Below are 14,544 nucleotides of genomic sequence, written 5' to 3' on the forward strand. Positions count from 1 at the left end.
ATAGGCAGCGCAACTTATGCCATGTGACTATCTTAATTATTCAGTTCTGCTTAAGTTGGAGAAATGTAATTTAATTTGCAGCTACTCGTAAATCAAATCAAAGCCAGTTTCCGATTATATTTCCAATGCCAGCAAAGAGCTCTATAAGCCAGATAGTTTCTGTCTGCCTTTGCTGTGCCTTCTGACTTGTTTTCTCTGTGTTTCTACAGTTTGCACTGCATATGGCAAATATTTCTAATAATAGAACTAAGCTCAGCCTAATCTCGGTGGCGCTTTTACAGCTTGTAAAACAGACAAAATGACTAAGCCAGGCAGCAGCAGCAGCAAAAGCATCAGCTCATTTGATGCCTGAGCACCTTGCAGCAGAGCAGCACACGTGGCAGCGACAGATTCCCCCCTTTCTCCCTCTCTCCCTCTCCAAAATCCTCTTCATCACCTTGTGTGCGCTAAAATAACACATCACGTAATTAAAAATTGTTTGGCTTTTACAAAAATCTCGTTGGCAGAGCCTTTAACTGACAGGTCATTTCTTCGTTTTTTTCATCCATTTTTTTTTTTTTTTTGTAATTCGTTGTTGTTGTTGTTGTTGTTGATGCGCTGATTTGGCTGTTTTTGTTAGTTGGCTGTCATTGCTTTGAGTTTCTAATTGCTGTCAATAGACAACGAGACGCGAAACGAGACGAAACGAGATGAGATGAGAGGCAATTTATGAAGCCAGCCGAACGCGTTGCTTTGTGCAAATATTTTGCATAGCTGGTGAAGTTTTTTGTTTGCCAAACACAGCGCACAGGTGAGCATTTGAGTTGTCTACTTTCTTTTTTTTTTTTTGGCTATGTAACAGTCTGTATATGTAGAGTATTATTACCTTTTTGCCATCCAGCTCGTGTGTGCCTTGGGTGAGTACCTTATCTACGCTATTTGGATCGCTGAATGTGACAAAGCCAAAGCCTCTGCAATGTAGAAAAAGAGTGGAGATTTATAGACATATATGTGTATACACTGAAAAAAAAGGTTTAAGTTCAAAATTTGAGGCTTAGTACTAAGAATTTTGGTCTAAAAAGTGTGTCAGGAACATGAAAGTTAGAAAAAACAAGTTGTTTTCAAGAACATTTGATATAAGAACAAGTTCTTAGAAGTGGGAGAAAATAATTTATAGTTTCACGATATATAAAAAAATCCGTAAAATATGAGATTTTTTTTTTGTTTTTCTTTTGTACTATTCACAAAGTGAGCTAAAACACTTCGAATTAGATAACAAGTAGTAAAAGCAAAACAGTACATTATTAATTTTAAATTATACCAAATTAATATACCAAAAAATACTAAAAATATATTAAATGCTATTCATTTGACAATCTGGTATATTTGGTCCTATGATGTATTAATATATATTGCGAATGTAGTAGTATATGAATATATCAAAGGGTATATTTGGTCAAAATATACCATATTTTCAGCAAAAGCATCTAAGACCCCATTGCAGTAGGCGTTATTTGCCATACAAAAGTATTTCTTAAATAAATTAAACAATTTTTATACCTGATATTTTTCTAGTGTAAACGGAGAGAGAGAGATAAACGTAAATATCAACATGGTTTAGACAAGTTGCTTAAATATTTGTCAAGAGCAAAAAAAAAGAAGAAGAAAACCTGAATTGCAATCGCTGCTGCTGTCGTGTTGTCTGTGGCACGTGCGGCAATTAGATGCTCAAATTACATCAAAATATTGGCTAGCAAAAGTCGACTTGACTCGACTAGCTTAACTTTGTCGACTTGTCTCACCATTTACCCAATTGCCACGGTTCGAACGCGTCGTCGTCGTTGTCGTCGTCGTGCACGCTAATGGCCAACCTGACAGACGCTTACAAGCCATTACACTCCGAAGAGAGAGAGAGAGAAAGTGGGAGATAAAGAGAGAGAGAAGGATATCAGACACACACACACATAGAAGTAAGCTATGCGTTACTGTTGCCTTCGTGTCGTGTTGTGATAAACTTATTCTTGTTAAATATTTAATTAAAATGCTTATTATCTCGCACTGCATTTTAATGAGTCTCCCATGCCCAGGCAGCCAGTCAGAGCTTGGAAGTTGGAGTCGGAGTTGGAGTCAAAGGAGAAGCGGCAGCAGCCACAGAGCTTCAGACCAGACCAGACAGCGCCAAAGACAACAAACCAGCTCCAGAGATTTTGGTCTGCTCTCCATCTCTTTCTCTCTCTGTATCTCTTTTAGTCGCTCTCTCTTTCTCACACTTTGTATGTGTGCACGTTTATGTTTATTTGAGTTTTGCCACTTGGCAGCGACGCTTAACGATGCGCCAGGCGTTCCGGCTGACTCTACTCTTCTCAGCCAGACAACGTATTTGTCTTGCTCTTTTAGGCGCTACCAGCACACACACAAACACAAACACACATACACAGTTACACGTACAGTTTTATCCAATCCGGGGCAATAAGAGCAACAACAACAAGAGCAACCGCAAGCACAGACAGTAATTAACGACGATTCTATTGCAATTGTGGCGATTGTTACGGTTTTGATTATACTCCACACACACACACATATATAGTTGCCCTTCCAAATCTAGCTATAGCTATAGCTATATAGCCATGGCTATGCACAGACAGCTGCTCCTTGTCCACTTTGGCTTTTTTATTGCTGGCAAGTTTTATACACAAATTGCTATGCAATGGCCAACAATAACAATGAGAGAGCTTGTTGCAAATTTATAAAAACAATTTGCATATGGAAAAGGTTGCCACACAATCCGATTGCACTGCATCTAAGTCGAGTCAAGAGAGAAGGCAGCAGAAGAAGTACTATACACATAGTTGAAACAGTTCTCGGCACCGCCTGGCACATATTAAATAAACATTTTGTGCCGTATTTATAGACGAGCAATTTGTGCAATGCAATTCGAAAAAGAGGCCTACGCTATTAATATTGATTTAAATCGCAGGGAAAGGCTTTGCAGAGGTATTGCGAAAAGGGGTGCAAAAGGAGGCGTGTCTACCGTTCAAGTGGGTCACACAAAATTGCAAAACGCAAAAGTGACACAAAGTTGAAGCAGCCAGAGACTGAGTGTTGCAAATGCCTGCAGTTTATCTATCGAGAAAGAGAGAGAGAGCAAAAGAGAAAGACTACAAACTCCAACTCCAACTCTCTCGCTCTCTCTCGTTCTGTCTCGAAGTGAAAAGCCACAAATTTAAAAGGCAAAACTCAAAAATAATGTGTCTCCTGTGTGCAATTTACTCACAAATTCAGATTCAATTTATGCAACTCGAGGCATGGCAAAAGCAGCGCACCAGAAAACCCAGCGACAGCAGACACACAGTACACACAACCCGGATAACAACAGAAAAGCAACGTGCGAGTGTATGAGTGTATGTGTGCCTGTATTTGTCTTTAGACGAGCAACTATACATGTGTGTATGTGTGTGTGTGAGTGTGTGTTGCTCTGCACAATAAAAAGCAAAACAACAAATCACTGATTGTGCTGCATTGACTTTAGAATACCCTGCAGCGTTGCATGCTAAACAAAAGTGACACTTGTTGCCAGCTTCAAACTACTTTCATTCAATGCATTTTAAACTGTAGTGAAAACAATGCTCTAAAATTGTAACAAGCTTTAAAAGCACATTAAGTCTGCTACATAAAAGAACTTGAATGCTCTTAGAGGTATATTTATAATAATTTTTATTCTTATTATATAAATTAGTATCTGCAAGGAACTTTTATACAATTCCTTTGAAACTGTAGCGAAATATTTTCGAACAAGCTTTAAAACCACATTAATTCTACTACATAAATACACTTTAAAGTTCTTAAGCGTACACAATTTTAAAGTTTTTTTTTATTGATTTTCAGAAAATTATATCTTTCGTATATTTTAACAACACTTATTGCCACCTTCAACCTACTTTCAATGCCTCCAAAACTAAAGCGATATATTTTCGAGCAAGCTTTAAAAGCACATTAAGACTGCCTAATAAAAGAACTTGAATGCTTTCAGTGCATGAAGATTTATTAATTATTAAGCTATAATTACTACTTGTTTTATATTTTAATGAGCCTTTCATGGCTGCCAAGTGCACTATAAAAACTTTACTGTTTTTTTTGTATATTTATTTATTAAAAATTGATTTTTTCTTCGCATATGTCTACTAACTAATGGAATGTTAAAGACTTCAGTATTTGACAACACAAGCAGAAAATTGCAGGAAAATGATATATGTTAGTTATTTTTGTAAAAAAGCACAATTAAATGACTGATAAACCTTTTAACCTTTTATAATGAAGATCAACTGTATTACATATTACAAAATATAAAAATACCTTATACGTTTATTTAAAAAGGTCTTAGTTAGTTTACAAAAATTGAGCAATTGAAATCACAACTTTCGTAAAAAGCTTTAAGCTCATTAAAACTTACACAATGACGGATAGTTCTAGGTTTTGTGAATCACAATTTTGAAATAAAAAAAAACGCTTGGAATTTAAGTTGCCTTTAGACTTGTATTTATATTAGAATACTCAATGAGAAAATAAGAAGTGAAGTTAAATATACATATTATTTGATCCTTTCTATTTAAACAGTTTAATCCTAGTAGAACAAAATAAAATTGTTTTTCAGGAGAAAAGCTTACTATCTTGAATTACCAAAAATAATAAAAGCACAGTAATAGTTATCTACAATAATACCTTTAATAGCTTTGATTAAGCATATGCTACTTGAAAATAATTTAAAATTACTGTAGTTCAATAAATCTGGTGCTCTTTAAGGATATGCTTACTATTTTAGACAATAAAAGCACAGTAATAGTTATCTACAATAATACCTTTAATAGCTTTAATCAAACTTTCCTCCATAGACAATTTTAGCATATGCTACTTGTAAATAATTTAAAATTACTGTAGTCCAATAAATCTGGCACTCTTTAAGGATTTGCTTACTATTTTAGATTACTAAAAAATACTAATCATATTAATAAATAAATAAATTGAAAATTGAGCAAAATTGAATAATAGATTACTATAAATAATAAAAACTTTAAATAAAAGCTTCGAAGAATGTTGTTTGACACAACACAAGCATGTAGTCTAGCACCTTGAAAAGCTATCTGCAATAACTGCTTCAGTAATCGACGCCTTACATTACACTTATTGATACCTTGAAGCACCTCAATTACTTTCTTAATCAATGCCTAATATCAAAGCAGCCCCTTTCTAGTGCTTGGGATCTAGAGGGTATAGCTCAACAAACAGAGACACGCAGACTAGGGGAGATCTACAAACATGCACTGAGCGTGCTGCAGGTGCAAGGAAGTGGGAGGAAGAGAAGGAGGAGGAGGGTGACAAAAGGGGACAGAAAGGGCAGCTGGCAAAGACTGGGGCTAGATATGGTTAGGTTTGCTTCGATGTGTTGTTGTTGTTGTTGTCGTGTTGTTGCCCGTTCGTTGGTTCGTTGGATTGTTGCTTGTTGAATTTTATAAAGCCGTTTCAGAATGCTAATGAGCGCACGCACAAGCTGCCAAGGTAAGCAGAGGCTGCTGCTATTGCTGCTGCTGCTATGTGGGAGAGAGTAGCAAAAAGTAGGCGACGGCGGGGGGAGGCGTGGCAATCATGTAACACACACGCCGCAAACACGTACCAGAACAGAGGCAGCCTCAAGAGTCGCCGCAGCAGTGCAAGGCAAGGCAACATAAAAGTCTTATTTGAATTGCCATGCAGAGCTTGAGAAAGTTTACTAGTCGCAGGATTCCAGTCTACAGTTGTTGTCTATGTTTGTAGTTGTTGCTGTTGCTGCTGTGCTTGATGCTGCTGTTGCTATTGCTGGCTTACGCACAATTTAGCAAAACAACTTGCATGTATTTAGCCTATGGGTTGCCTGGTTGAATCTTTCCCCTCTTCAGCACTTCAACTCCAGCTCTCTCTCTCTCTCTCTCTCTGAATTTCTCTCTCTCTCTCTCTTAGTTGCCTCCAGCGCAATCTGAGCTGTGTGTGTCTGCAGTTAAGTTGCCCGCTTGCTCCTGTGGCTGGCAGGCTGACTACCGTCTTGGATTACCGTAAATAATCTAACTAAATGAGTTAGCAAACGGTCAAAGTTCAGTCGAGGTGTTGCCAAAAGGCGTCCTGCAACGTACAGCCATGTGTCTGTGCATGTGCCCGGTGAATATGTTGCCAACTAGACAACGCCAGCAGCTAACAAAACCTGTATGATAAGCAAAGAGTCGACCTCTCTCCCTCTTCTCTCTACCACAAACAAAAGGCTGCCAAAACGCAGATATACTCACATAGTTAATGCAGCCAAACACACACATCTATACATACATGTATCTACATGTTATATATACTGATATAGTTGCCCCCAAAAGTGAGTCAAGCATATGTACTCACATGTGTTTGTATGTTTTTGTGTGTGTTGGTCCAGTAAACAAGTGAATGTGCACACTATTTTAGTGCGCTTAGTAAGCAAATTTAGTATACAGTCTCTGGATTATCCAAAAGTGTCCCAAAGGACGCCTCAAGATGAGCTGATTGTATGACTTTGCTTGCCTTTGATAAGCACAACGAGAGGATAGAGAAAGCCAGCCAAGTGCTTTACAACGGGGCTGAGCAGAAGAGCTATTTAGCTTGAAGCGTTTGCGGAGCGTTTTCCTCAGAGAGTGAGAGTGGGAGAGTTAATTAAATAGCAAATATCCTAATTATTTAATAGGGGATGATCTATGTTTGGGTTTTTGAATGGTGCAATATTCTAAGAACCAAAAGATACTAAGGCAAGATACAAGACTTTAAAAAACGCAAGGAAAACTTATGGAAAACTATTCCATTTTGTTTAAAATGGGCTCATTATAATAGATGTTATATATTTAATAAATTCCCTAATAAGAAATCATTTTTCTAAACAAATTACAAATCTGTGAGTTACAAAACTATTAAAAAAAATAAGCATAAAAGCTGATATATGTCCAACGCATTACTTATAAATCACTTTTGGAATAAAATATCCTTACAAAATAAGGAAAATCAAATTGCAAATACATTTTATATTATAATTTTGAATTCAAATGAACTGTAAACAAAAATAAATAAAGCTACTGTTTATGGACAAAAGGATGACGCTGGGATTCGAATATATTCATACACCCATACTAATTTATAAATAATTATTTTTTTTTTTTTTGTAAATCTCAACTTATATGAAAATGAAGATGGTACTTTTAATGCAATACGCCCAAGTTTAATGCCTTGTCAATCAAATTTCGTAAAATATTCGAACTGCATTGGTATTACAAAAGAAAACACCAAGACTAGAAATGTCAAAATGCAACCAATGAAAAGCGTGCAACAAATACGCAAGCGAAAAACCATAAAAATAGCCCATAAACTAGCGTAATTAGTTAATAAAAGCAACACATCTTTGTATTGTACTGAATTGCAATGCTGACCTAGGCCAACTGTGGCTGCAGCTCATGTGAGAAAGACTCGGGACAAATTGCAAGAAAAGCTGAAACTGCGACCGAGACTGCGACTGAGAATGAGTAAGAGAATGGGAATGGGAATGAGACTGAGAATGAGAATGAGACTGAGAATGCTGTGCTCAGAGTACAGTGTACAATGTACTGTTTATTGTCGCCATTTGTAGCAGCAGTCGCCCTGTCAAGGCTGCTCTGAGGAGAACATTAATGGCAGCCGCAAGTCATGCCCTCAACCTTAACTGAAACTTGCTACCGACGATGAGCAAAGTAGCTGACGGCTAACAAAACTTTCAATCCACTGTGAGCAGAGCAAAAGCAGCAGCAGTCGAAACGGCATCAAGACGACAAACTGGCAGCAGGTCTTAAGGGCCAGAAGGCTGAAGGGATGCTGAAGCGGGGGAGGAAAGGAGGGCGACGCATATTCAAATGACTTTTTCGTGTAAAAATTCAGAACAAAACAAAAGCGCCCGAACAATTGCAAAGGAATGCAACTTAACAGGGGGAGACAAAGAGAGAGGGGAAAAGGGGTGTAGCTGGCTGGCACTTCTAAGCTTTGGCTACAGTCAACGTCAATCCCGACGAGCGCACTAACAAGCACTTGCAGCTGCCTCGACAGGCCCAAGACGACGACGACGACGTCGTTGCTGCTGCTGCTGCTGCTTTTGTGGTGCTTCCTTGCCGTGTTTTGTTTTTTCTGGCCTCCCCCCTCGACACACCTCACCCTCTCTCACAGTCTTTGCTCTATAGCTGTCGTGTGAAGTGGGGCCGCGTGCATGAAACTTTCACAAGTGGCTTCCTGCCTTGGTCCTGTCCTCGCACTTTATAAGCCTACGCCCGACTACCGACGACCGACGCCCACGCCCATTTTGCACGTTTTTATATGCCTTTGTCTTGTTTCGTTGTCGTTCTCTGTGTCGTTGTCGTTGTCGTTTTCCTGGGCACCAAAATGCATCCTTGAACACGCACACTTAACTGGGCCTGCGTGAGTGCCAAGCTGCTCTGGCAGTTGAGCTACTCAACAGCAGCAGCAGCAGCAGCAAAAAAAAAAAACTCAAGCCCAAGCCCAAGTCAGACATTTACCCAAGTCGGGTAACCGCCTCCAAGTCAGCGACTCACTGCTTAAGAACCCCCATTCTCCATTCTTTCTACAGCTCTACTTTTGAGAGCCTTTGTCGCCGCTGCCGCTGCCTCTGCTTCTACTTCTACTTCTACTTCTTCTGCTGCTGGTGCGTGTCCTTGCCTTTGCCTCAACCAGCAACTTTTTTACTGGACTTGGCTATCTATGCGGGTCGTCGGTAATTTGATTAATCCAGCGAAAAGAAAAAAAAATATAAAGGAAAGGCATTGGTTTTGGTGTCTTGTAAGGGGTTGCTGCTGACTGCTTACTGCTAACTGCTGCGGCTGCTTCCTGGCTAAATATTTAAATGGCCGGGCCATTATGAAAATTTATCGATTTAGTGACAGTTTAAGGACACACATTATGGCGCCCATTTGTTATGTTTTTATGGTTCGTATGCCTGCTGCTAATGTCAATTTTGAGTGTTGCCTTCTTTTGTGACGCGGCGCAGACATTAAATTCTTTTTCGGCCATCTCTTGCCCCCACCTTCATCCTCTTCCCTAGTAAGGGGGCGGGGCACATCATTTAGTTGGCCCCCGACGAAAAGGTAACTTTATTTTATAATTCATTTTATTATTATTATTATGTAAAAGTGCTGCGGCAAAGCAATTACAATGGAGTGAGAGAGATCGTAAAAAAATAACAAGTAAGCTGCATCACAGCAGCTGCCACGACTAGCAAATACCCTGGCATTTTTGTGCTTTAAGCTGACCACAAAAAAGTGGCCAAAAGGAGGAAACTCAGCCTCATTAAGTCAACTAAACTTTTGGTATTATGAGCAGAAATTCCTGTGTTGATTTAGTTTAAGTAGAAACTTTAATGACTTAGCCAAAGGCCAAAGCTGTAATTAGTGGTTGGGCAGTCTGCTAAAATATTCAAGTTCATTGTGCATACGATTTGTAATTTAAAATTTACTAATTTACAGAGCTTTACTCTTTTATAATTGCTATGAATATTATTATAAAACCAATTATAGCTATTTTTGACACTTTCTGTGTATCATTTGAGTTGAGACCATTGTTGAAATAATGTCTTGAGTTAAACATAAATAAATAAATAATTTGTTGACCTTGAAAAACAAGAAATTATACTATAATTGTGAAAATATATTTTTGCGTTTTCGATTATACTTTATAAGGCACTTGTATTTATTATTTGTGTTGTAAATTTCACAGGAAAATCCATAATTATATGTATATATTGATTACATAAACATCAGATATCATTAATCGAACTCATCTCGACTTAAAAGTTAAGAGAGTCGGTTCAACGCGGATTTCTTGGGAGTTAATTATTGTTGTGATCTGACAGTGAGTGGCAGCAATAACGAAATACTTATAAAAGTACACATACATAATTACGTATATTGCTTGCCTGGTGTATTACTTAAATGTATTATAATTGATTTTTTACTGATTTTCTGATTTTTGAACAAAACACAATACATGCAAACTTTAATTGATGTATTAAGAAAAGGCTTATTTCAAGCAGGGCAATTATATTCTCTAAATTACCTTTAAAATAATTATATTTTAAATCCATCAACTTGATTTTGCATAAATAAAATTTGTTTTCTGGTAAGCTTGTCTTGCTCTAATTTAACAAAAACCTGAGCTAATGAAATGAAAATTTCATCAAATCAAACTCACACATTCGATAATCTGCTATTATCTCGTAATTGAGACAAAGCTCAAGTAATATTTGATAATAATATTTTCGCAATTACTTAATTTTCATTGGGAAATGTATATGAAGACCACTGAATTTAATTTCAATCGAAAAGCAAGTTTATAAATATGATTTTTTGTATAATAAACTTATCTTGCTTTAATCGTTTTTAACGGAAAGATGAGCTGATGAAATGATATGCTAATTGTTCGATTTATATTTCTAAAATGTATAAAAACTTGAATTTCTTTATTACGCCATAGTTTTATAAATACTGTTAATTTGTGTATATATTTGCAAAGCGAAATGTTTTAGAAACCCGCTGTATTGAATTGGCCATCTAAAACTAAGAGTCAAAAACAGAAACTGAATCCCCCGCTGATGCTGTTCACCTGATATCTGTCACCTGTGTAGACTATATCCTCAGTGTTACACCTTGATATACCCGTTTAGCCGCAAGGCATAAAAAGAGGAGAACAACACACACACACACACATAGCTGGGGCGAGACGAGTGTGTGCGAGAATTTTTTTTTTTTTGGTAGGGCTTTTCTTTGGCACAAAATTCTGGTGAAGAGCGACGGCGGCGGCAAAAATACAAACATAAAATGCGCATAAAAACGCGCAGAAAGCGCATGAAATAATCAACAGTAACAACAATGGTGGGAGCTGATGATGGCCAGAGGGTGACCAGAGAGAGGAGTAGTGAAGTGGGTGGTGGAGGAGGAGGTGGTGCTTGCTATTGCTGCCGCTACCGCTGCTGCTGTGTTGAACTGAACATGCACACACGAGTTGACAACATCCGAGTGTGCGACTGACATCTCAACAACAACAATAGCAACAACAACAGCAACGAGAACAGACAGAAAGGGGAAGGGGAGATGAAGGAGACGAAGGCAAACAGGAGGCATCAGGAGGCAGTCCTAATGGTCTTTGGCTTCGTTTGTTGCTGCTGTTGTTGCTTCTGCTGTGTGGCTGACTGATGTTTGCCACAGCCAACGCCATAATTAATGATGAAAAATTGCTACACACACTTCTGCACACACACACACATACATGGTCACAAAACATATGCAGTTGAGAAGAGCAGAAAAAAATAAATAAATAAAGCAACAGCAGCAGAGCAACAAAATATAAAGCCATTTGGTATTGTGCTGCAAATTAACATGAAAAGGGCAAAGCATCGATGCCAAAACAGCCAACATTCGTTGCTGGCCACTGTTGGTCAAGTGTGAGCCGACTGGGGCGAAGGTCAACTGCTGCTGGCTGCTGACTGCTGACTGTTAGCCTGTTTGGTTGCTCGCTTGTTTGGTTGCTCGCTGGATCCGCATGACAAACACAAGTGAGCCACTAAAGCGTTAGAGCCTGAGGTCGCTGGAGGATGGCGATTAAATTGAGTTAATTATGGCCACGTTTTTGGATTGCTGTGGTAAATAAGTGTGATGAGAGTGATTTGAACGGGGATGTCAGGACAGACGGCAGCAGCTGAAACTTTGCCAAAAGGCTTCTCTGATGAGAAACAGAAACTTATTGCGCCTGCCTCATAAATAATATTAAAGTGGTTGCGGCATAAATTAAGCTCCTCATCCTCCTCCTCCTCCTCCTCCTTCACTCTAATGACAGCAATTCTCTCTGGCCTTTTAAGTAATCAAATCGCAGCAGATTCCGATTAACGAAATACCACAAGCCAAATTTGTAAATTGTAAACACAATAATACTCGAAACAAACAATTATCCATCGCTCTCTGGTATGTGATTTGTGCTAATGCTAAATTCATTTCTCGCAAAGAGATTCGATAAGCCGAAACCGAACAAAAAGCAATTTGCATTTGTACATTGTACATTGAACAAGCTGCTTAAGCTTCAATGTGATTATGACACTGGCTGCAAATGTTGACTCGCTTTAATTGCACATTAATTTTGAGATTAATTGAATGTCAGCCGAGGAAACTAATTCAGCAACTAATAGCACTTATTTCCTTGACACAAATCTTTGAATTTAATTGAAGCCAACTAGAGTTGAGACGAGTTTCAAGTGAATAATGTGCTTAAGGATTCAAAATTCATTGCGTAGGAAACGCAAACAAAAATGTGACTGTAATTAATTGCAGTTATTACTGAATCGGAATCGATTGGTTATAAAAAACATACAAGTTTCGTGTGGCAAAAGCATAGATTAGACAAATATATTTATTTCGCATTGACATTTTCTTTAGGCAACAATATTGTATTTTGTATTATTTTGTAATTTAGAGCAAACAATTTATTTTTTGTTTACTTTCACTTAAATTCAAAATTAAATAAATATTATTTAAATTAAATGTGTAAATAATTTAAAATAAATTAAAGTTTTTATAGATATGAAGTATAACAAGTAAGAAAACTGCATGCGATTGTACTATAAGCGAGCGACTATAAGATACCCGCTAGCCATTTTGAATAAAAGCAAAACAGTCACTTTAAAATATAAAAAAATAATAACCAACAAATACTTAAAATATACCAAGGTCTACATTTGGTACATTGATAAAGTACTACATTAAAAATATACCATAGAGTCACAAATATATCACATTGATCTATCGCGTATAGTCTCTGAGATCTACGTGTTCATCCGAACAGACGTACAGACGATAAAAAATATCTTAACAGTTTTCCATAGATACATAGATCATAGATAATCATAAACCCAACTCTGATCAAAGTATTCATTTATTTTCTTTTTTAGATTTCCTGGTTCTTTGCTTCTTCTAAATCATTGAAAAACGATATCTTTATTTCCATATTTATTTGATTTTACCTTTATTTCCAGATGTTTCCTTTATTTCAAGGTTTATTACAGATCATGTTTCTTTATATTTGAATTCATTTGTTTTCTTTCTATATTTTTGATTTAATTTATTTTCAGTAAATCACATTTTAACGATACTTTCAATATTTTCTTGATACTTAAACTGTATTTCAAGTTTGTTTACAAATAATTTTTTTTGCATGTAATTCATATTTTTTCTTCTTTATATTTTACTTCTATTCATATTTTTGAAATTTGAAAACAAGACTTATTTCATCTTTTTGATATCATTATTTATTTTAAGTTTGCTTTATATAATTCATATGTTTTCTTCATTATTATTTTGCTTCTATTTTATATCATGTAGAAACAATACCACAAATACATTCTTGTCGATTTGAAATTTATTTCAAATCTACTTTCAAATTGTTTGTGACTTTAACTCGCGGCGCATTTTAAAGTGCTGTCGACAGATGGAAATGATTCAGCATCGTTCATCGAATTGTTTTTCTATGTGGACATCTGCGACCCTATAAAGGACATGCTGTGCATATATTCGTGCATGCGTTTACATTGGTTTTATTTAAAGCGATTTGACGCAATTTTTATGGCAAGCGGGTATAATAAAAGACTATGAATGTTTATAGATTGTAAACAGTTAATGGTTTTAAAAGTGTTTCGTCGTGTTTTGTGTTTTGTATTTTGTTGTGTATTTTGTTCGTTTGTTTGTTATGCTCTTTTCGCTATTCGACACAACACTTCTTATCTAACACCCGTTAAATTTATTGCGCCTGACTGAGAGAGGAGAGAAGAGAAGAGAAGAGAAGAGCAGAGCGAAAAGTCGTGGCAGAAACGAAGCAGAGCATTCATTGTGCAGCACAAATGTGATTGTGAGTTATTTGGCAAGTCTCCGATACAGATCCAGGTAAATTTATATTGTACATACATATAAAACATTCGTTCAGCGTCCAGCTCAAATAAAATAAATAAAATTTGGCGCGTGTAAGAAAAAGAAGCAACCAAAATGAAGAACGTTTGCAAAAGCAAACAAAAATTGAGAAATTAGCTTGAACAGTCGGAGTACGAATGCTCTAACTTTAGTTGATTGATAAAAAATAAAGGATATAATAATAATAATAATAATGAAATAAAATAAATATAATTTGTAATAGAATTTAAATAAGATTGCTGATAAACAACATTTCATTTATGCTAGTTGTATCATTTTATTACTATTGCAGAAGCTACAAAAAATAAAAATAAATTACTTGATATTGAATAAAAAAAATTTACAATGCAAAGTGCATTTTTTATTTTACTGATGAATAACATTTTATTTATTTGTATTATATTCTTACTAGAGGGGATGATGAAGAATATTTTAAAATGTTTTTTAAATTGATAAATAATATGTTATTTATTTTCACTAGCAGCAAGAAAGAGTTGTATTCGTTATTTAAATAAAAATAGTAATAATATAAATTTTGTGTTAC

General features: G+C 36.5%; 1 protein-coding gene across 7 annotated transcripts in view; it reads right to left on the reverse strand.

Moving 5' to 3' along the window:
• Window positions 1–14,544, reverse strand: part of LOC133841326 (RNA-binding protein Musashi homolog Rbp6) — a 227,264-nt gene that overhangs the window by 126,204 nt on the left and 86,516 nt on the right. For all 7 annotated transcript variants that reach the window (XR_009894287.1, XR_009894288.1, XM_062273722.1 and 4 more), the window contains exon 5: window positions 866–950. Coding sequence is in view for 5 of the 7 variants with exons in the window: in XM_062273722.1 (XP_062129706.1) it covers window positions 866–950 (85 nt within the window). In the remaining 2 variants the exon portion in view is untranslated. The remainder of the gene's footprint in view (window positions 1–865; window positions 951–14,544) is intronic.

The sequence above is a fragment of the Drosophila sulfurigaster genome, chromosome 3, assembly GCF_023558435.1.
Source record: "Drosophila sulfurigaster albostrigata strain 15112-1811.04 chromosome 3, ASM2355843v2, whole genome shotgun sequence".
In the NCBI taxonomy this organism is placed as follows: domain Eukaryota; kingdom Metazoa; phylum Arthropoda; class Insecta; order Diptera; family Drosophilidae; genus Drosophila; species Drosophila sulfurigaster.